The following is a 23,500-nucleotide window of genomic DNA, read 5'->3' as shown; positions in this document are numbered from 1 at the left end:
GAGCCTCCTTTTACGACTCCTGTGCAGTTTCTAGCCAAAAGCCACTTTTACAGCCTCAGCCATAGGAAAAATGTGGTCAGTTTAAGTTCTCCTTGGCCTCAGTACAGCCAGTCCCTAGAGAAGAAACCTTAAGCTCTCTTTTCCTTCCCTTCCCTTTCCTTTTTTTTTTTTTTCATTTTGATCGGTTGTCTGAGCCACCATCTCTGGCCACCCAAGAGGTGAAGCAAACTGGAAAGACATCTGCATCCAGCACCAGAGGCCCCACCCTGGACCTCTCCAGAGCAGCAGCCGGGCACCAACAGACAGAGCTAGTTTATCAATTTTTGTTCTTGTTGTTTTTGAGAATCATTAAAATGAGTTAGAACTAATGGCCAGCAGATGAAATTTCGTTCTTTTTTTTCTCTACAGAATATAATATGTAAAACAACATCTAAACACCAGAAAAAGACAAAAATGTGACAGGTTTGTCTTTCTTCACTTATGAGGGACAAGTTATGTGTCCCAGTCCATCCATCTGTCACAACAGTCAAGGGGGGTTGATTTTTTCTGTCTCATAGTGAGAAGGTCCACACAAATAAACAAAAACAGAAAATGCCGCCAAACAGCCACAATAATCTGGACTACACCAAAACCAGAACCAACTGAGCGATCAGACCCTGTGATCGGGCGGGCTGAGGGCACTCCCCAAGTAGAGGGGGGATTGACTCCCCCTCCTGGAGGTCAGGAAGGTCTTCCAGCCTCCCCTTCAGGAGGTACACTATCTCCTGGCACTGGCAAAGAGTAACCCTGACAATGTGACTAACTTCAATGTTCGAGCTTCAAAATTAAGCTAAAGAACATGGAGAGACAAAGAAGACAGACAAAGAAGAGTGGCGGCTGCCTTACCTAATTCCTCTACTAGAGTCCAGGTCAGGGAGGAGACTCTTCAGACAGAGGAGATGTACAGACTTCGGCCTTAACAGGGATTCCCAAGACTTTTTCAAAGTTTTTCTTTAAGAAAATCTTCACCTTCCTCTAATATATGTTTAATATCCTCATGAAAGTACCTAACACACAAGCTATCATTAATCAAACAATCATTCAAAGTATTACACTCTTCCATCCTTTTTCATCTATGGTTCCTTCCTGCAGGAACCAGGGACAAACGTCCTTAAGGAAGAGGAGGAAATGAACTAAATCTTTTTTCTTAACCCTATTTCCTCTTGCCTTGAGAGAATCTTGAAGTCCACCTATGAATTTTCATGTACATTAATTCCCTGTCCCATAATATCACTGTCTGCTTACCTCTTGGATCTTCTCTCACAGAGTGGGCGTTTCTCCATGGCGATCTCTTTGCAGGTCTTCACTCTTGGAGTGAGCATTTCCCCACGCTGACCTCTTTATGGGTCTTCACTCCCGGAGTGGACTTTCTCCTTGAGGACCTCAATGTATGATGCCACTGCAGTCTTACGATGGCGCTCCTTGGCCGAGCCTCAGGCCAAACTGCCGCAGCCTGCGAGGCCTTCCAATGGAACCTGGGAGAGGGATGAAGGAGGGCACAAAGAACAGGAAACACGAAGAACTGGGGGGAAATCTGAATTTTGATCAAGCCCTGTTTATTGAAAATTTTCACAGGGTTTTTTCCAGTTTTTTCATTGATTTATTCATATTACATCTCAGTTGTTAGCCCATCCCTTGAATCCTCCCATTCCTCCCTTCCTCCCACTTCCCCCCTACTACCCTCCCCTATATCTGTGTCTGAGGGGGACTTCTTTCCCCTGTATATGCTCATAGGGTATCAAGTCTTTCCTTGGTGACCTATTATCCTTCCTCTGAGTGCCCCCAGGTGTCTCCATCCAAGGGACATGGTCAAATATGGGGCACCACAGTTTGTGTGAAAGTCAGATCTCCTTCTCCACTCAACAGTGGAGAATGTCCTGCCCATCGGCTAGTCTGGGTAGGGGTTCGAGGTTTACTGCCTGTATTTTCCTTGGCTGTTGCCATAGTTTGTGGAGGACCCCAGGGCCAAGACTCGCCTGTAGTTTTCCAGGACCCACTGGATCCTTCTATTTCCTCATTCTCCCAGGCTTCTCACACCTAAAGTTTCAATAGGATATCCTCCCCTCTTACCCACTTTCCTGGTAGGTACAGTTTTTCATGGGGACGTACACCGTGGACTAGTGTCTCGATATAAGTGACTATATACCATTTAGCTCTTTTTGCTTCTGTGTGAACTCACTCATTAAGACAATTTCTAGTTCAATCCATTTGTCCACAAATTTTGGAAATTCCTTGTTTTTAATAGCTGAGTAGTATTCCATAGTGTAGATGTACCACAGTTTCTTTATCCATTCTTCTACTGAGGGACAAGTAGGTTGTTTCCATGTTCTGGCTATTATGAATAAGGCAGCTATGAACATGGTTGAGCATATGTCCCTGTTGTGTGGTAGTGCATCTTCTGGGTATATTCCAAGGAGTGGAATAGCTGGGTCTTGAGGAAGCCCTATTCCCATTTTTCTGAGAAAGCACCAGATAGCTTTCCAAAGTGGTTTTCACAGGATTTTTATAGAATGTCAGAGGGGCAAGAGTAGGGTTGCTATGGGAACCTAATAACAGCTATTCTGCTCTCTAGCCCAGTAGTAAAAACTTCATGACAAGAAAGTAAGCAAAGGTGATAAGCAAACGGGTTCCTGCTTATATCTCAGTAGCTTATCTCTCTCTCTCTCTCTCTCTCTCTCTCTCTCTCTCTCTCTCTCTCTGCTTGTTTTCTTGCTCTCCTTTTGTTTCTCATAGCACTTTTCTCCCCGTGTTCCTCCTCACTTAGTAGAGCAATATAGGAAGAAGGTAGTCAGGTGACACTTTTGTTGTAACCTTGGCCCTGAAGTGATCTGTTCCTGCATATGGGCAAGGACCCAGGGTGTGGGTGTGTTTAAAAATGCCTCCCTTCTAGTGCAACCTGTGGGTCCTTGAAAAGCATTGGCAAGGGACTGGATGCCAGCACCCTTGACACCTCACTCTTCCAGGAACAGGGCCAATGCTCGCCCTTCCCAATGGTCTGCTTTCTCTCTGAGATGCCTGGAGTGGCAGAAGGAAAAGGCTCTAACAGCCACTGCTCACAGTTGCAGAGCAAGTCTCTCTTAAAATCCAACAGTTCACAGAGAGGAGGCCCTGACCACCCTGCCAGAGGTGACAGCTGGCTCCACCTTTCAACCAGAGTCAATTAGGTTGAAGGCTACAGCCTCTTCGCAGAACCTAGCAACACACATCCCTGTCAGTCACTCTCCTCCAAGGCTAATTCTCAATTCTTTTGACTTCCATTTAATCCTATTCTTTAATATCAGGACAATTCAGACTTTTTTCCTTTTTTAAGATGGCTTTGCTTCCTAGTTTTACAAGTAAGAGGCTAAACGAGGCCATCAACTCATCAAGAGTCTTTGAGAACTCTGGCCGGATAATCATAGAAACCTTGAATTGGCCTCTGTCCTCCCCTCCTCATCCTCCTCTCCGCACTCTTCCCTCCCCTCCCTCACCATAGTCCCAAACCCATCTTTGACTCTGGCCCTTCAGAGGAAAAGGTCATTACCCTGTCACCTTTCTGTCTGCCTAGTGACAGAGGCCACAGTGCACATCTGTCCAGGTGTGTCTCTTCTTTACAAAGGCTGGGCAGGTACCTGGTGGCTGGTCACTAAGGGCAACTGCAGACCCCAGTACAATTGCAGTTGACATTCTTCTCTGAGAGACTTCCAGAGGCTCCGAGTCTGGGTGGGGTAGCCCTACCCAAGGCAGCCAGATCCATTCCTGAGCCTCTGCATAAAACAGAGGCACCCAGCCTGGCTTCAGGTTCATCGGTATGCTGCAGGACTGCTGAGACACTGAGTGGGGCCAGACTTACTCTCCAGGTCTCTGTGGATGGCTACTTTGAGAATAAAGCCAGGATTCTATTTAGCAATGGTCCTGCAGGAGTGCACATGTGTGTGTGTGTGTGTGTGTGCATGCATTCATGAGTGTGTGTGTGTGTGTGTGTGTTTGTGTGAGTGTGTGTGTAACACTGTAGCTTCTGAAGGGGTTGCTGTTGCTTCCTCCTCTCCTTCCACCTTCCAGCCTCCTCCTCCTTCACTGATCCCCTCCAATCTCCTCTCTCCACACCTTCTTTTCCATCACCTTCCTTCTCCTTTGACTTCTTCTCTTTCCTTCCCCCCCCTCTCTCTCCAAGCTCCCTTACAGTCCCTGACAGCCTTACTTGCTTTCTTCTCTCCCTCCTCTGTCCTTTCTTCCCTTCCTCATTCTCATCCCTTCCTTCTAATCTTCAACTCTCTGCCTTCACACTTAGTTGGTAAAGAAGAGCAGTCCCTCCTGCTGTGGCACTTCCTCAGTTACCTGCTCCTTCCATTCCTGAAGACAGAGGGTTCTTCGCTGAGCACAGCAGAGCCTTTTGGCTTCAGGGTCATCTCCAACTCCCCCATAATCCTCCTTAGGGCAGACCCAGTACCGTGGGCAACTCCTCTGACTGCCCAGCCTCTTATGTTTCATTTGGGTGTCTGTGTGCTGCTTCCCCGGAGTCCACAGCATCTCCCTATCCACCTGCAGGGTGGGCTCCGAGGATGCCTGTGAAGAGCACTAGCAAGGAGCACTACACCAATGTCAGTCAGGCTCACAAAGCAGATGGGGCCTGGGATGGAGTCTTTCCTGTCTAAATCTCTGCAGCTGGCAACAGCTGGCAGCAGCTGGCGACTCATTTCTCTCAAGTCTGGTCGCCAGCATCTCTAGACTTCATGTCCAGAGCTCTGCACCACGTCTTCCAAACTGAAGGTGTGTGTGTGAGAGAGAGATAGATCCTGTCCTTGAAAGGGTGGAGGGGAGTCTCCTGCCTGAGGTAGTCAGGGAGGTGACCTTGAAGTAGGGGTGAAGGGGGGCTCAGGTTTGAGAACTGGGTGAAAGCCAGTTGGTTGGTTAAACTACATTCCAAAATATGGCTCCAAGGCCATCTGATGGACTCACCTGTAGGTTCCTGGGCTTCCTGTAGTCCTTAGGGTGACCTTGCTGGCCAGGAGCCCTGCCTCATAGGCAAAGTCTCTTCCTCCCTGCTCTCTGTGGCTATGCCAGGCCCAGAGAGGCATTGTGACAAGAAGCTGCAGTATGTGCTGCCAGCCACAGGACCTCAGGATAGACATACTCTGTGGGAAGGCTCTCTCAGGCAAGTGTGGTCACTGAGCAGCAAGTGCCCTTGTTTTGGGATCAGTCTCCAACTTCAGGTACAGATCAGCCAAAGTGAAAGAATTCAGGAACTTCCTCTCTACTGGCCAGGCCTCCATGTTCTGCAGACCCTCCTGAAGCTGGAGGTTGTTTTAAGCCCTTTTCTTAGCTTCCTTTAGCTTCTTCAAATCAGTCTAGAAATGCAGGAGCTGCAGCATTCCTTGAATAACCCTTGCCCCAGCCAGGACTCAGCTCGACAGTCTTACAGCCATCCTCATAGGCCTTTGCTAGTCCCCGTTCTTGGCTTAGGATGCAGTGCTATTGCTGTAGAGCACATGATTGGGGAGATCTGATTCAGCTGCCTCAGAGTGGCACTGGGAAGCATCTTTGATGTTCCCAGCACTCAGGGCCTTATTGTCCTTCCCTTCCAGCTCATTACCCTGCTCCACAGCCTGGCCCCAAACCCATGTCTTCCTGTGATCCAGCCATCCCCATCATTGGGTACCTAACAAAGGAAAGGAAAGGCAATCGGGATGTCAACGAGACTTCTGTGCGTCCCTGAGTATTAGAGACCTGTTGGTGACAGCCAAGCTGTGGAGTGAACCAGTGTGCAGTGAGGGGACGCACTGATACAGCACAGTCCACGATCCCCCACAAAACCAAATCAGACCTGTCAGGTGGTCTGTGCTGCCTGTGCCTCCCCTGGAAGAGAAGTGAGCTGGTTTCTAAGTTTCATCCTGAGGTGATTTGGCTGCAGAGCACCAGGGCTCCTGTCACCTTGGAAGCCTCTCCATCTCTAGTTCCCAAGACAGCACAGACCATCCCTTGTCCTCTAAAGAAAGATCTGTCCACACACAGCATATGAATGGCAGGTCAGAAATAAAAGTTGAGGGTGAACCAGATTACAAGCTGCACAAAGGCATTGCCATGAAAACGGAAGTCAGAATCTTGTGAGCATCTCCATACCCAATTGTGAGGACCATTTTGAGGACACTTAATTAGGTTATTTGCAGAGAAAACTGGGAGTGTTTCAAAAGGAATCAAAATCTAATCTGTTAGCAACCTGCCTATTCTACATGCACATGTCTATTGAAGAAGAATGTAATTAGGCCTCGTATTACAGGAGGTAGAATCCTGTCACCACATTACCCAGAATTCTTAGCAGCAAGACCCTGTCACAGAAGAATAAAGGGGAGAGGGATCCTGAGATTTGTGGTCAACACGAGTAAACCTGAAAGATATTATGCAATGGAATGAGAGAGGGAAATAGATAGTGCCTAGGTGGAGCCTAAAACAATCTTCACTAGTGATGACCAATACCAGGATGGAGAGGGGTTTCCAGGATGCACACCTGGCAGTGTGTAGGAAGAAGAGGGCAAAGATGTAGGGCACAGAATGAAAACCACAGTGCATCATGGAGAATTAGTGCAGCTCTCCCCACTGGGAGAAATGGTGCCTTCAGAAGATAGGCGTGCTGACAAATCCAGTATCAGAGTATCATGTAATTATACAGCAGGACAGCACAACACAAGGTTCAAATACACAAAGCAGTTTATTATAATAAAAAACTTCTGTATTCACAGTTAGTGTTGCCATGTCCTTTTGTCCAGGAAGCTGCCTGGGTGTGACTCCCTTGATGACACCTCTTAGGCCCAGCTCTATACACATCTTCAAGAGGAACCACAAACCTAAAATAAACAGTCACTCAGTTTTCTACAACTAGGACCTATTTTAAGGAGTGTTTCAAGCTTCAGGTCAGTAGGTATGGGGTGATGTCACTGCTGTAGCGGGGACCCAGTATAGAGCGTCTTCCCACCCCCAAATGACTGTCAGTGTTCTGTATGTCTGGCCCTTGCAGCCACCAGTCTTTCTTGAGTCTTCTTACTGGGGGAGGGGTGTCTTGGCCTAGGTGACCAAGAGGGCAGTATCTCCAGCTGAATGTGTGTGACCCCATGCACACAGCAGTGGATGTGGTGGCTGGAGGGGATTTGAGACGCCCTGTAGTCTACACACCTGGCTCCTTCAGGAGAGAAAGGATTGCTTAAGATGCTGCGGGCTCCGGGATCAAAACAAGTTGTTCTTAAAGGAGACCTGAAAACAAAGTGTTGTGGTATGATTACCAAGCATTCAGTTGCCCATCACCCAGCTGCCAATTACGCCTTCCCCATGGGCGGAGCAAAGTTGCATCACCCGTGTGTCCCTCTTCCCTCCAGTGTGTTAGGGCTTGAGGGGCATCCCCTACCCTATGCAGCATGCAGATGAAACGGTCGTCAGGCTTTATCCCATTTTGAGTGTGGTCCCAGGAGTCTCTCTGGTAGCCCCAGCATAGTGTCATACAGGCAGCAAAGACACCAAGTCTTTGCAAGCCTGCTGCCTGGGGACACAGAGGCTCAGGTACAGCTGCATCCCTAAAGAGTCTCAGAAAGAAAACAGCTTGGATCTTTGTGTGAAGTTCTATTGACAATAAGCAAGAGTATGGGGCTAATGAGGACTAGGAATCTGACCCCTTAAATCCCTGAGTGTTCATGGAAAAGTGGGAATGTGGCAGGAGACCATGAGGAAAGCCCTCAGTGTCAGACCAGAGGGTCTGCATTGTTTTACCATCAATGGGTTCTTATCCATGATCACACTTTGAACCAGCTCCAGCACTGAATTCAACTGTCACACACTCCAGACTTCACCTTAGTTCCACTCAAAGCACAGTAGGTGGTTCTCACCTTCTTCCATTCAGGATGCTCTGGGGCAAAGTGGGCACCAATGCAAGTCCTGATGTTCCTTGGCTCCTAGGGTGCAGTAAAGTGGTTAATGTTGCAGACAAGAGAAAGCTGATTTGGAGAGCCATCTAGGCCCTTTCAGAAGAGGAAGTCACACAAAATAGGAAGTTACCTTATTTTGAATGCAAATCCTCTCCATTTCAAGTACTGTACACAGGCAATGGACAATGGTGTGTGCATGCATACATGTTTCTGTGTGTGTGTGTGTATGTGTGTGTGCACGCGCGCATAACTTGTCCCTGTCTGTCCAGATATAGAGGACAAAGGAATGCATCCAAATTGACTCAAGTTGCAAGGAACAAGCAGGCTCACTGATAATAGCACTGGGGTGAGTAGTGAAGGCTTTTGTATCTTGGTGGGGGTAGGAACGAGCTGTCTAGTAAGTCAGGATGGATCTGAGTACAGCACTGTAACCAATGGACTCACCTGGTTCTGTACGCTCCACATGCCAAATGAGTACTCGATGGAGACTCATTGCAATCCCATTCCTTTGTTTCTGGCTCTGATCTGCTCAGCAATATTCATCACTAGTATACACACACACACACATACACACACACACACACACACACACACACACACACACAGACACACACACAAACAAACACATGTCAGGCCCACTGTAGTCCTCTCTTCCACCTGCCATTATATCTTCTAAAGTTCCACAGGTACATTCGGAGATGATTGGTTGGTGTCACCATTAACAGAAGGACCCCTGAGTCCTGTTTTCCTGATGATCACCAGCACTCCGTGGATGGAAGTTGCCAAGATTTCTGAGGCCCATGGAGTGCTTCACTTGGCTGAGTAAAGTGTGGTACCACCAGCCTTCTGGAATCTACACAGAGAGGAGAGTCAGGAGGATCATGAGTTCAGACCTGCCTCCCAAATCCATCCTCAGTCCTCAGGGTCCCAAGTGATCCGAGAAGGGTGCGGCAGACACACACACACATACACACACACACACACACACACACACACACACACATACACACAGACACACACACACACACACACACACATACACTTCTCGGGACACAAGAATGTTTTGCCTCTAGTTTAAGCCTGTTATATGGACATAGCCTCCCAGGGGCTCACAGCCATGCACAATTCCTCCCTGCATTTTTCCTCCCTTGCACCTGTATGCACCATCAGCAAGCTGATCTCCACTGATCTCCACTCCCTATCAGCCCACAGGGAGCACAGTGCCTCCCACAGCAGTTAGAACTGACATAACACGGTGGGGGCCTCTTCATAGAAATAAATATGCAGGACGTATGCTTGGCTGTGCTGCCCCTTGGCTGGCATAAGCCCTCAGGCTGCTTCCTCCCAAGGGATTCATTGGTCCCTTCGACAACCTTTCCCCAGCTTCATTGCCCAGTGTCGAGTCACCATCCTCTGCACTCTACCTACCACTCAAGTTTCTCAGGACAGATCCTGTGGAATTTGCTTTCCAGGGTGATAACACAGGATCACCACACCCTAAGATGTGGATTCTTATCATCTGTTTCTCTGAAAGCATACCGTTTAGTCCAGGAAACAGCTCCATGGCTCACATGGTATAGACATGAGACTCCTATACATTAACCTACACACACACACACACACACACACACACACACACACACACAGAGAGAGAGAGAGAGAGAGAGAGAGAGAGAGAGAGAGAGAGAGAGAGAGAGAGAGAGAGAATTTTTTTATGGGAAATTAAGCCAGGTGCAGTGCCACATGCCTGTAATCTCAACACTTGGGGAGAGAGAGGCAGGCAGATCTCTGTGAGTTCGAGGCCAGGTTAGTCTACAAAGCAGACAGACAGACAAGGCTGAACAAGGAAAACCTGTCTCAAAAAAAGAAGGAAGAAAAAAGAGAGAGAGAAGTGACATCATTAAAAGAAAAAGTAAGCCTAGATGCAGAGGTGCACTGTAGCTTCTCCACCTACCTGGTACCATGGCTGACTCCATAGCCCTTTTAGCTCCTAGCCAGGATTTTTCTGTTGGCTAGGCGCTCCCGCTTTTCACCTGTCACGCAACAAAATAACCCCCCCAGCCCTCTCAAGAAGCCTCTTCTCAAGGTCTTCCAGAGGCGTTTTCTGAAGGGGACTCCTGGTACAGTCTGGTGCTGGTCACCGAGATCTCCCTGGGGTGTATCTGGAGAAGATGGCTCTTTTTGTACCCCCTCATCCTGGGCCTCCTCATTGGAGATGGCAAGTGATTTTGTTTTTGCGGTGTTGCCGTTCTCTGTTCCTGCTAGTGTCACTTCATGGGGCTGTCCACTGCAGTCTTCCTGAGGTGAGGCTTGTGGGAGGGAGAAGCTAATTTTTTCAGGGGGTGTGTTGATTATTTTAGACTGCCCTTTCTCCACGGGGACATGAGGTAAAACACTCTGTGAGGACACCTTGTTCTCATACGTTCTAGAAGAAGCCTTGAACTCATCCAAGGATGACTGGCTAGAGGACATTCCCAGACACTGTGAAGATGTGCTGCTCTGTCTTACAATATAGGTGTCACTGATGTTGGTATCTTCCCAGACGCCGCTCATGACAGAGTCCTCTTGGACACTTACAAGGCGGATTGGGAGAACAGGGGTTTCACTCATGTCCAAGAAGTTGAGGATGGGAGGCATACTGTTCCTCCTCCTGCAGTTTCTGTCATTCTCAGGAGTGGGTAAGATGAATGTTTTTAGGGAAGGGACACTAGATGACCTCTTCAGTGTTGTCTCTTTAATGTTAGACTGCCTGGGCTTCAAGTGTTTTATAAAGTTGCCCCCACAGGGTGACTGTTCTCTAAGCAAGAGGTAGGTGGCCATCACCTCGTCAAACTTTTTCTCTAGGAGAGATTCCTTTATCTCGCGTGGCTTGTACCCCAGGGCGCCCATTGTGACCATTACATTGGGGTCTGGGTGGCTGTCAGCTCTGTTTTCTCTAAAGGAACTTGGAGAACCTTCACTACCATGGTTCAGCCACGTGAAGTTCAGGATGTCACCTATTCTTGGCCTTTGTCCAGGGTCCACTGTTAACATCTTAGCAATCACCTCCCAAAGCTCTGGTGACAAGTTGAATTTCCTGGAGTATGTTCCTACCATGATCTTCCTCTTTGTTCTTGCCCGCGTATGGCCATAGAAAGGCAGGTACCCTGTAGACATGAGGTACAACAGAACGCCCAAGCTCCAGATGTCAATGGAGAAAGCATCATAGGCTTCACCTTTAAAGAGTTCTGGGGCACAATAAGGGAGGGTCCCACAACGATCCTTCAGCCTCTGTCCCATTATGACTTTAGCGCTGAACCCGAAGTCGCACAGTTTTATGTTTCCTTTGCTGTCCACTAAAATGTTCTCAGGTTTTATATCCCTGTGGGCAATTCCTCTCTGATGACAATAATGAATGGCACACCCCACTTGTGTAAAAAGTCTACAGGACTCCTCCTCTGGTAAGTAGCCAAATGCTAGGATCTTGTCCAACAGCTCTCCTCCCGAGGCATATTCCATAATTATGTAAATATGTTTTGTAGTCTCGATTAAGTGTAAAAGTTTAATGATATTAGGGTGGTCTACAGATTTCAATATTTCAATTTCTGACATGGAGGTGGTGTCCATCTTGCCTTTCGGGAGAAGTTTTACTGCTACTTCATTTTGCGTGAGGCGATGACTGGCCAGCTTTACATCACCATATGATCCTATCCCAAGTGTTCTTAAGATGTTATAATGTTCTGTTATAGTCAGGTCATCAAAGCCATCCAAACCTATGTCGTTAATCCAGCGCCAATTCTTCATTGTTGCTTGGGGTAAATGATCACCATAAACACCAACTAGTGATGCAACATAAAAATGAAGTAAAAGTGGGTTAAGGACAAACATGGCCAAAATTTCCAACAGTAATAAAGATAGATGTCCCAAACCACAAAAAGATGCATGTTAAGATCATAGGAAAATAAGAACTAGCCAATTCCACAAGAAACAAAAGAGGAGATTTTCAAGATGGCAGCACTGAACTGTATCTGATCTACAGAAAGGAGACTAAGGACCCTACTGGGGGCCAAAGAATGCAAGACCTGGAAATCACTATGTAATAGGGATACACACAGTGCAGACCACAGGCAGGTCTGGCCACTGGTCATCCAATGGCCCAAGAAGGAAGGGAGCCCAGTCCCCAGAGTCTGGACCGAAACCGGCCTGCAAAGTAGCATGAACTTGGTGTATGGGACTGAACTCCTGGCAGTCAAGCACCAGAGCTCCTGGCCTGGGGAAATCTCAGGGAAACTGGTGGATCTGTCCTCACACTACCCCACCGCCTGCCTGGCTCCTGTCCATAGAGAGCCCCAGGGGCCACCTGGGCCCTGGCAGCTGTGGACACATTATTCAGCCACAGCTGTGTGCTTTGAATGGGACCGGGCAGGAACCTAGTGACTGACCCCAGTGGACTGTCGCTGAACAGTAGGGAAAAACTGACTCGGCCTAGCCAGGCTCCACAGCGTAGCAGGCCCTCCAATGCTCTTGGGGGAGGCTGAGCCGAATTGAGGGGATAGGACAGAAAAATAACTAGCTGCCCAACCCATTGGGACTGAACCGCTTCAGTTGTGCAATCTGAATGAGACCGGCACAAACCTAGCAACCTACACCAGCAGACGTTCTACACAATTGGTAAGAACTGACCTGGCCTAGGCAGGCTCCACAGCCCAGCAGGGCCTCCCATGCTCTTGGTAAGGGCTGGACCGGACTGAGGGGACAGGGCAGAAATCTAGCCAACCAACAATAGTCACAAGGCAGTAGCTGCACTCTCCATGGTGGGCAGAGCCTAGTCCACACTGCCTGGATGAATCAGGCAGAAACCTAAACAACTACTAGAAGCCAGCAGGGGTTCAGGCACTCTAGGGTGACCTGAGCCTAGGATCCACATACTCGAGACCTGAGGGCAGGCTATTCAAAGCCCAGCCAAGTACAGGATAGCCATCTCTACATACCAACTCAAACTGTTCCTGAGGCTGCAGAGCACCAGCACCTACCACTGCTGACCCAGCCGGGAGCCCAGGGTATGGAGCAATGTCTCCTGAAACTGACACCAGGTCACCTGCCTATTCCAAGGAGAGTTTCCTGATCCCCACAGGTGTAACGACCCTTGACCTATATCACTTACCCACAATCCCCTCTCAACAACCAGTGAAGGACACCAGAAGCTACCTTACAACATCAGAGATAGCAAGATGACTGACTAAAGGCCAGTGTAAAAATTCAAACAACAAAATCCAAAACAATTTGACTTTTCCAGATACCACATATCCAAAGATAAGCAACCCTGAGAACTTAGACACTATTGAAATACAAGAAAATGACCTCACATCCTTAGTAATGAAGATGATAACGGAGGAAATGAATTAAAAACAAAAACAAATGTAGGAAGATGCAGCAAAACAGGTAAAAGACATAAAACAGGGCCATAGAGAGGCACAGGAGGAAATTATGGATAATACAATCAGATGAACGAAATCAATAAAACAGTTCAAGATGTGAAGATGAAAACAAAAACAATGATAAAGGCCTAGATAGAAGAAAAACGGGAATGAGAGAACTTAGAGAAGCAAGCAAGCAACAGAGAGATGAGCTTCTCTAACAGAATCCAAGAGACAGAGGAACAAAAATCGGGACTCAAAGATGAAATTGTATTATTTGTAGCACCACCAAAGAAAATTCTAAATCTGAAAAAAAATTTCCTGACACAAAACATCGAAGAAATCAAGGACACCATGAAAAACCGAACCCGGAGGATAACAAGCATTGAGGAAAAAGAAGATGCCCGACTCCAAGGCACAGAAAATATTTTCAACAAAATCATAGAAGAAAAATTCCCCAATTTAAAGAAGGAGATGCATATAAACATACAACAGGCCTACAGAACACCAAATAGAATAGGCCAGAAAAGAAAATCTTCCTGCCACATAAAAATCAAAATATACAGGAAAAAAAGCAAGATAGTAAAAGCAGGAAGGGAAAAGTGCCAAGTAATATTCAGTGGCAAACCTATCAGAATTACATTCGACTTCTCAGCAGAGACCATAAAAGCCAGAAGGGCTTGGACAGAGGTCCTGCAAAACCTAAGAGACCACAGATGACAGGCCAGACTACGATAGCCAGGGAACTATCAATAACTATTCATGGAGAAAACAAGTAATTCCATGACAAAAGCAAATTCAAACAGTACCTATCCACAAATCCAGCCTTACAGAAGTTACTAGAAGGAAACATCCAACCTAAAGTAACAGCTACAACCAACATTACATGAGAAATAGATAACTACACCATCACAAAAACATAATCACTCAAACACACTAATGTAACCAACATCAAAATGAAGAGACATAACAGTCACTGGTTATTAATATCTCTCAACGTCAATGGTCTCAATTCTCCAACACAAAGACACAGACTGATTGGATGCATACACAAGACCCAACATTCTTCTGCATTCAAGAAACATATCTCAGCCACAAGGATACACATTATCTCAGGGTAAAAGGCTTGAAAAAGGTATTACAAGAAAAGGGACACAAGAAGCAAGCTGGTGTACCCATTTTAATATTAGATAAAATAGACTTACAACCAAGATGATTCAAAAGAGATGAGGAAGGACACTTCATACTCATCAAAGGTAAAGTCAACCAGGAGGACATCACAATTCTAAACATCTACACTCCCAATATAAGGGCACCCACATTTGTAAAAGAACTATTGACAAAGCTTGAACCATACACCAATCCCACACATTAACAGTGGGAGACTTCAACACTCCAACTTTCACCAAAATTGATCATATAGTAGGTCACAAAGCAACCCTGGACAGATACAAGAAGTTTGAAATAATACCTTGTATTCCAACAGATCACCATGGTCTAAAGCTGGATTTCAACAACAACAGAAAGAACAAAAAGCCTACACACATATGGAAACTAAACAACTCTACCTAATGACAGCTGAGTCAGGGAAGAAACAATAAATTAAGGACTTGCTGAAATTCAATGAAAATGAAGGAACAGCATACCCAAATTTGTGGGACACACTGAAAGCAGTGCTAAGAGGAAAATTCATAGTGCTAAGTGCTTTTATAAAGAACTTGGAAACATCCCATATAAGCAACTGAATGACATATCTGGAAGGCCTAGGAAAAAAAGAAACAGAAACACCCAAGAAGAGGAGACACCTGGAAATAATCAAACTCTGGGCTAAAATCAATAAACTGAAACAAAGGGAACAATTCAAAGAATCATCTAAACCAGGAGCTGGTTCTTTGAGAAAATGAACAAGGTAGACAAACCATTAGTCAAACTAACCAAGAGGCAGAGAAACACTATCCAAATTGATGCAGACATAACAACAGACACTGAACAAATACAAAGAATCATAAGATATTACTTCAAAGGCATATATGCCACAGAATTTGAAAATCTAAGGGAAATGGACAATTTTCTTGATCAATTGCCATTACCAAAACTGAATCAAGTTCAGATGAACAAATTAAATAGTCCTATGTCTCCTATACAAATAGAAGCAGTCGCTAACAGTCTCCCCCACAAAAAGCCAGGGCCAGATGGGTTCAGTGCAGAATTCTAACAAACTTTCAAAGAAGAGCTAGTACTGATACTCCTCAAGCTACTCCAAAGACTGTAATGGATGGAATATTACAAAATTTATTCTATGAGGCCACCGTCAGGTTGGTATCTAAACCTCACAAAGATCCAACCAAAAAAGAGAATTTCAGACCAATTTCTCTTATGAAAATACTCAATGAAGTACTCGCAAACTGAATACAAGAACACATCCAAGATATCATTCACCATGACCAGGTAGGCTTCATTCCAGGCATGCAGGGATGGTTTAATATGTGGAAATCGAACAATGTAATCCACCACATGAACAAACTGATAGAAAAACCACATGACCAATTACTTAGATGCTGAAAAATCATTGAACAGAATCCAACTCCCATTAATGTTTAAAGTGTTGGAGAGATCGGGGATACAAGGCACATACCTAAACATAATAAACACTATATATAGAAAGCCAATAACCAACATTAAATTAAGTGGAGAGATACTCAAGGAGATTCCTCGAAAATCGTGGATGTGGCAAGGTTATCCGCTCTGTCCATATTTCTTCAATACGGTTCTTGAAGTTCTAGCCAGAGCAATAAGACAACAAAAGGAGATCAAGGGGATCCAAATGGGAAAGGAGGAAGTCAAATTATCCCTCTTTGCAGATGATAATGATAGTATACAGAAATGACATCCAAATTTCCTCCAGAGGACACCTACAGCTGATAAATACCTTCAGCAAATTGGCTGGATACAAAATGAATTCAAAAACTCAGTAGCATTCCTACATACAAATGACAATCATGCAGAGGAGGAAGTAGGGGAACTGCACCTTTCATGATAGCCAAAAGGAATATAAAATATCTAAGAGTAACTCTAATCTAGTAATTGAAAGACTTGTTTGAAATAAACTTCAAATCTCTGAAGAAAGGGATTGAAGATAACATCAGAAGATGGAAAGATCTCCCTTGTTCATTGATTATGAGAATTAACATAGTTAAAATGGTCATCTTGCCAGGCGTTGAGGTGCATGCCTTTAATCACAGCACTCAAGAGGCAGAAGCAGGCATATTGCTGTGAGTTTGAAGACAGCCGACTCTACAAAGTGAGTCTAGGACAGCCAAGATTACACAAAGAAACCTTGTCTCATGAAAAAATAGCCATATTACCAAAACTATTTCATAGATTCAATGCAATCCCTATCAAAATACCTACACAATTTTTTAAAGACATTGAAAGATCACTTCTCAATTTCATATAGAAAAATAAAAAACCCAGAATAGCAAAAAAATCCTGTACAATAAAAGTTCCTCCATAGAAATCTCCATACCTGATCTCAAGATGTACTATAGAGCAACAGTAATTAAAGCAGCATGGTACAGGCATAGCAATAGGATGGTTGATCAATGGAATTGAATCAAGTGGAAGACCCAGAAATAAATCCACACACATATGGACACTTGATTTTTGACAAAGAAGCCAAATCTATTCAATGGAATAAGGGAAACATCTTCAACAAAGGGTACTGGTCTAACTGAATGCCCACGTGTAGAAAAATGTAAGTAGACTCATATTTATCCCCATGCACAAAACTCAAGTGCAAGTGGAATAAAGACTTCAACATAAAACCAGAGACACTCAGTCGGTTAGAAGAAAAAGTGGGCAAGAGCCTGGAACTCATTGGCACAGGAGACAACTTCCTGAACAGAATTCCAACAGCCCAAGCCTTCATGTCAACAACTAAAATATGGGACCTCATGAGGCTGAAAAGCTTCTGTAAGGCAGGAGACACTGTCAACAGAAAAAAGCAACAGCCTACAGACTGGGAAAAGAACCTCACCAATCCTACATCTGATAAAGGTCAAATATCCAAAGTATATAAAGAAGTCAAGAAATTAAACATCACCAAGCAAAATAAACCAACTAAGAAATGGGGCTCGGGATTAAGCAGAGAATTCTCAGCAGAGGGCTATCAAATGGCAGAGAAACCCTTAAAGAAATGCTCAGCATCTTAGTCAGCAGAGAAATGCAAATTAAAATGACTCTTAGATTCCACCTTACACCCATCAAAATGGCCAAGATCTAAGCTTCAAGTGACACCACATGCTGGCAATGATGTGGAGAAAGAGGAACACGCCTTCCTTGCTGGTGGGAGTACAAACTTGTACAACTACTTTGGAAATCTATCTGGCACTTTCTCAGAAAACAGGGAATAGCACTACCTCAAGACCTGGCTATTCCACACCTTGGAATAATCCCAGAAGATGTTCTACCACACAACAAAGACATATGCCCAACCATGTTCACAGCAGTCGTGTTCATAATATCCAGAACCAGGAAACAACCTAAATGTCCCTCAGTCGAAGAATTGATAAAGAAACAGTGGTACATTTACACTATGGAATACTGATCAGCTATTAAAAACAGGGAAATGGAGTTGGGCATGGTAGCACACCCATGGTGGCCCACAACTTTAATTCCAGCACTTGGGAGGTAGAGGCAGGTGGATCACTGTGAGTTCATGGCCACCGTGGTCTACAAATGGAGTCCAGGACTGCCAAGGCTACAAAGAGAAACTCTGTCTCAAAAAACCAAAATAAACCCAAAACAAAAAAACAAGGAAATCCTGAGATTTGCAGGCAAATGGATGGAACTAGAAATGATCATACTGAGTGACTTAACCCAGACCCAGAACGACTCACATGGTATATACTCACTTATAATTGAACACTAGGCCCAAAAGGATGTCCCATGAAAGTCTTTACTTACCAGGAGATTGGGATAGATGTGGAGACTTCCTATTGGGACCTAAGTGAGAGATGTGTGGGAGAATAGGGAAATAGAAGGACCAAGAGGGCCCTAAAAACCTACAAGAAGAACATTATGACGGGTGAGTCAGGACCCAGGGGTGTCTACTTAAACTCCTTCACCAACCAAGGAAAATACATGCAGTAAACATCGAACCCCTACAGAGATCTAGCCCATGCACAGGCTATTCTCCACAGCTGTGTGGAGAGTGGGGACTGACTCTGACATGAACTCAGGGGCCCCATATTTGACCACTTCCCCTCGGTGGGGAGGCCTGGTGGCACTCAGAGAAAGAATAATCAGGCTACCAAGATGAGACTTGATAGGCTGTGACCATATGGTGAGGGATGAGGTCGCTTTCTGTCACAGACCTAGGGGATGGGAAAAGGTGAAAGAGGGAGGGAGGGAGCAATGGGAGGATACAGGGAGGGGAGAACAATTGAGATGTAATCTGAATAAATTAATACAAAAGAAACAAAAGACAAAGGAAATGAGTAGTTAAAAACAGATGAAAGAAAACTAACAACAAACATTTAAAATATGTAAAAATTAAATTCTGAAACCAAACCATAAATGTAAAAGAGTAAAATAAAAAGCTACAGCCAACAGCCCCAAAGCACAACCGGGAGTGCTAGGAAAGGCTCACTCTGTCAAAGCCAAATCATTGTCAGCATCCAAGGCCAAACTCCACCAAAGTAGAAGTCGCACAGATCACCACACTCTAGCTCTCTGTGCTAGAAGGACAAAATCCAGCCCTAGGCAGTACATTATATGCACAGGTACCAGCCATCCCTCACAGTGGCTCTTTGTGAGGTCAGAGCAGCCATGGACCCATGAGGGATGGGCACACTCCTGTCCAGAAGGACTGTAATAGTGTCTCTGTGGGCAACAACTGTCCAGCAAGAAGCAACTTGCTGAAGGTCTGGTTTGGTTCACACCATGAGGGAACAGGGAAGATATGGTGGCGGGAGTGTTAGCAAGTGTTAGCATGCGGTTTCTTACACTGTCCTAGTAGTCACCCCCACCTTCGATGCCAAGCCAGAAAAATGCTTTCTGGAGCTAGATCCCCACCTCCTAAAGCTAGACCTCAATTTTCCAAGACAGTATCACCAGCTGGAGACCACGTGTTCAAACACAGCATCTATAGGGGACATTTCACTGTACATCACAGCAAGGACATCTCCACTTCAATAGTAAGAACAACAGGAATGCTAACAATGATGATATAGGCCCCAAATCTATGCCTTCCTGGGTATAGACTCTGACATTTACCAGGAAGTAAGTGAGCCCAGAGGATGCTCCAATGCCCTTTGCAAGTAGAACCAAAAATGCTCTGGCAACACCTGTCTGTTACAGATCTCACATGCCTCCATTCAAAGTTTGCATTCCTCTCTTTACACTTGGATTGTTGTGGAAACTATGAGAGCCCCTCACTGGCATTATACAACTGTAACAATTTTTCAGTCTCCCAAGACACTCCAGGACAAGTTACATCTGTGGGACTCAAAGGAAGAAACTGATCACTGCTCCCCCAAGAGACTCATTAGATGTCTCATCAGAATCCAGAAGCCCTGAAAGCAGTAGGCAGACATCTTCAGTACAACCAAGAAAGAAAAATGTCAACCTAGGTGCTATGTAGGCTTTACCTTTTCCAAACCTACTTTAGTTGGGGTTCAGTAACGCATATACCTCCCTTCCAACCCACCTACCCTAGATGGGAGAGAAAAGAGGTAAAAGGGAACAGGAGAAGTAGACCTCGTTGAATTCATTTCCTGGGAGCGATTCCCCTGGTGCAGTCAGCAGGATATCAGCAGACCAGCAATTCCACCAAAGTTGCTGCTGGAACCTGGAACAGCAGCCGGAACCCAGAGCAGCCAGAAGAACTTAGAGCATCGCAGCCTTCACTGGAGCGGTTTTCTCTAGGATTATCTCAAAGTGGAGTGATTGAAAGGGCTAAACAGAGGCCATCTTGCACCAAGCCTGTCTTGCTCTCTGAGAGAACTGCCCCCTTCCTCTAATTACCCAAGGTTAGGAAAGCCCACAAAAGTAAGCCTGGTAACACCAGGAGTTAACCGCTACGGGCCAGCTCATAAGGTGAAAAACCCACAGTGTTACAGTAGATAAATCTTAGAGAAGATTCCTCTTATGGCTTGGCCCAAAGCCCCCTCCCCTATTATACCCCATCAGCGTTAAGGCCAGCTTCCCTATAACCAACCCCCTTACCCAATCATTTAACGCAAAGGCTTGTAAAGCCTGCTTGCAGTTTTTGCCTTTATGAACCCTGTATCCTAAGGAGTCGAGGCTGCCATCTTCCTCTAGTTTCCAGGGAACAGACAGACCTTGCTCCCGAGCTTGCTCAATAAAAAGACCCTTTGTGAATTGCATCCAGCTGGTCTCTGATGGTCTACGGGGGTCTCTCGACTTGGACATAACAGCGACGAACAGCCAAAGGATACTGAGAACCAAAAAGTCCCAGCTACCTTCTTTTGGGTGTGTGTGTGGGGGGGGTGGCGATGTCTCTCTCTCTCTCTCTCTCTCTCTCTCTCTCTCTCTCTCTCTCTCTCTCTCTCTCTCTCTGTGTGTGTGTGTGTGTGTGTATGTGTATGTGTATGTGTATGTGTATGTGTGTGTGTGTGTGTGTATCCTCTGAGAGTCTGTCTTAGGATGTCTTTCACCTGGCAAAAACCAAGGCCCCGCACGAGGTGGTTCAGCTTCGACTGCATAATCATCACCTGTTTTCTCACAAGTCTGTTCCCCATCCCACACTTGCGATCAAACCAAAAATATGTTTACATCTAATAGCTATCCCACACTTGGGATCAAAACAAAAACATGTTTACATCCACTACAGTCCTACAGACAGGAAAAGCATTCCTCCCACAGGCATTGAAGACGGAAAATCTTCGGTTATTAAAGTTATGCTATGATGTAGAGGTACAAGGTCGTGGTGTTGTCATTTGTGTGGTGTGTGTTGTAAGGGTGGAGTGGCCTGCATTCTACAACTCGGGTGGAAGAGTGTTTAGGCCTCCAAATCCTGAGGAGCCTTGTAGCCTGAGGCCCACTCCTTTGTTTGACATTACAGCTGCTGTGGCAGCACTATCCCTACACAAGGTGCAGGGTGAAATATTTGCTGGACATTTCAGTGAATAATAGGTACTTTAGGCAGACACCCAGCAGGTAGATTCTGAAAGAGTTCCTCGCCTAAGAGTGAACGGGGTCCATTTTGTAGCCATTAGATATTCTCTGGCCTTGCTTCTTGGGCACTTTGTGTATGTCTCTTACTTGAGTAAGACAGATCCCGCCAGGTGTAGTGGCACATGACTTTACTCCCAGCACTTGGTAGGCAGGGGCAGCCATCTCTCTGTGAGTTCCAGGCCAGCTTGGTCTACAATGAGAATCCAGTACAGCCAGCGCTGTTACACAGTGAAACCCTGTCTCAAAAAATCAAAATGACAACAAAAGAGGACAGATGATTATGTTTTATAACACCGCCCATTTCCTTTTGTGAAATTGACCGTTTAGACTAAGGCACCAGGGGCTCCTCGAGTTACATCCTAGTTGCTTGTATAAGTAACTGTGAACTCTATGTCTGGATTCTAGTAGGGAGGAGCTGACCACTAGAGAGAGGAGGATTTCGCCCTTTATTTTTGGCTCTTTTACTGGGGGCTTTCTCTCAATAAAAGCACATTTCTGTTTTCTATATGATCTAAGTCAGTAAGGTGTCAAAATGGAGATGTTATTCCCACTGGAAACACAGTGGGCATTCATGTGACTGTGGCATCTGCAGCTAAGGGGCATGGGTCTGGACCAACGTTTGCAATGTTTTTGAAGCCACATTCTATAGATTTGCATGAGCGCCACCATCTTTACACATGAAATGAAGCCCCAGTGGGAACATTAAAAATCCCACCACACAGTGCAGGTTAAGGAAACTGTGTGAATAGTTTAGAAGAGACCAAAGTGGCAGTCTCTATTAATAGAAGGTTCAGTACAACCAGGACAGAACATGTCTACACATCACCACATTTAAACTATCACTTCTTGAAACAAAACAATAGTCCATCCAAAGGGAGAAGATGATTGATCTCTAGCAATAACTGGACCTCAGGGCACTGAGTACAACTAACCTCATTCCCTAGGGTGCAGGGCATGTCTCCCGGTACCTGGACACTGTCACTTAGATTAGTGGAGGCTTTCTCATCCTCCATCCTAAGACACGCTTGAGAGAGTTTGGCTCCTGAATGTCCCCCAAAGGCACTACTTTCCAGGTAACAGACATATCCTGAGATTTCTCCCTTGGGAGGATCTTAGTCACATTAGTTACTTTGTCTCTCTCTCTCTCTCTCTCTCTCTCTCTCTCTCTCTCTCTCTCTCTGTGTGTGTGTGTGTGTGTGTGTGAGAGAGAGAGAGAGAGAGAGAGAGAGAGAGAGAGAGAGAGAGAGAGAGAGAGAGAGAGAGAGTCCACAGGTCATATATAAAGAATTCCACAAGAGGAGCAGCATGGCTGCTGGAGAAGCTGGCATGTGGGGAAGCTCTCTATGTGGCAGTGGCCTAGGAAGCAGAGAATACTTCCTGGTCCACCCCCAGCAACTCACTTTCTTCAGCAGCTCCTGCCCCTAGGCCCCCCCCACTCCTAAATGGCCCACCACATCCCAAAACAGTAACACCAACTGGAGACCAAGTGTTCAAATGCAGCCTGTGGGAGATGCCTTACCTCCAACCCATAGCATCAGGTCTTTGGTAGTGTGCCCTTGAGCAAGATACTGGGAGCAAGATACCTCGTCTCTCGCTGCCCATTTCTCTGTTGTAGAAGATTTAATGCCCTGAACTGTGAGCCCAAATGAGCAAGGACAGTGTTCACCCCCTCTGCACCCATCAGCCAGCATGCGTTCAGCCCCATCTTCTATAGAAAGAAAGCACATAACATTTTCAAAAGTGGAACGTTTATGCCTCTGGTAGCTGGATCTAGAGGCCAAGCTGAAAACCCAGAGGCTCAGAGCAGGATCTAGGTGCAGTAGCACACAAAGTGACACAAAGGTGTTACGTGGCTGACTCTTGCGTCCTTGGTTTCCCTCTGCCTCTCTCTGCTCTCCACCTTTTTACCAGGCAGCTATGCAAACCTGCAGACTTTCCTCATCTGCTCCATGGGCCTGCCACAGAAGGGGATGGCTG

At 45.7% G+C, this 23,500-nt stretch overlaps 1 protein-coding gene across 16 annotated transcripts in view; it reads right to left on the bottom strand.

Moving 5' to 3' along the window:
* LOC311593237 (cilia- and flagella-associated protein 337-like) overlaps positions 1 to 23,500 on the bottom strand; it is a 62,589-nt gene that overhangs the window by 5,012 nt on the left and 34,077 nt on the right. For 3 of the 16 annotated variants that reach the window (XR_014777623.1, XR_014777631.1, XR_014777632.1), the window contains 5 exons: positions 9,883 to 11,746; positions 7,890 to 8,781; positions 7,415 to 7,626; positions 7,186 to 7,263; positions 6,741 to 6,860 (listed from right to left, as the gene is read on the bottom strand). Coding sequence is in view for 3 of the 16 variants with exons in the window: in XM_084774437.1 (XP_084630563.1) it covers positions 11,708 to 11,746 (39 nt within the window). In the remaining 13 variants the exon portion in view is untranslated. Of the gene's footprint in view, positions 1 to 6,740; positions 6,861 to 7,185; positions 7,264 to 7,414; positions 7,627 to 7,889; positions 8,782 to 9,356; positions 11,747 to 18,974; positions 18,995 to 23,500 lie in introns of those variants that run through there. The other 13 variants (XM_084774436.1, XM_084774438.1, XR_014777627.1 and 10 more) reach the window with 12 other exon arrangements.

This window comes from Acomys minous (genome assembly GCF_964271855.1).
Source record: "Acomys minous genome assembly, chromosome: 3".
Taxonomy (NCBI): Eukaryota; Metazoa; Chordata; class Mammalia; order Rodentia; family Muridae; genus Acomys; species Acomys minous.
The sequence above is the reverse complement of the archived record's forward strand: the minus strand, read 5'-3'. Positions and strand labels throughout refer to the sequence as shown.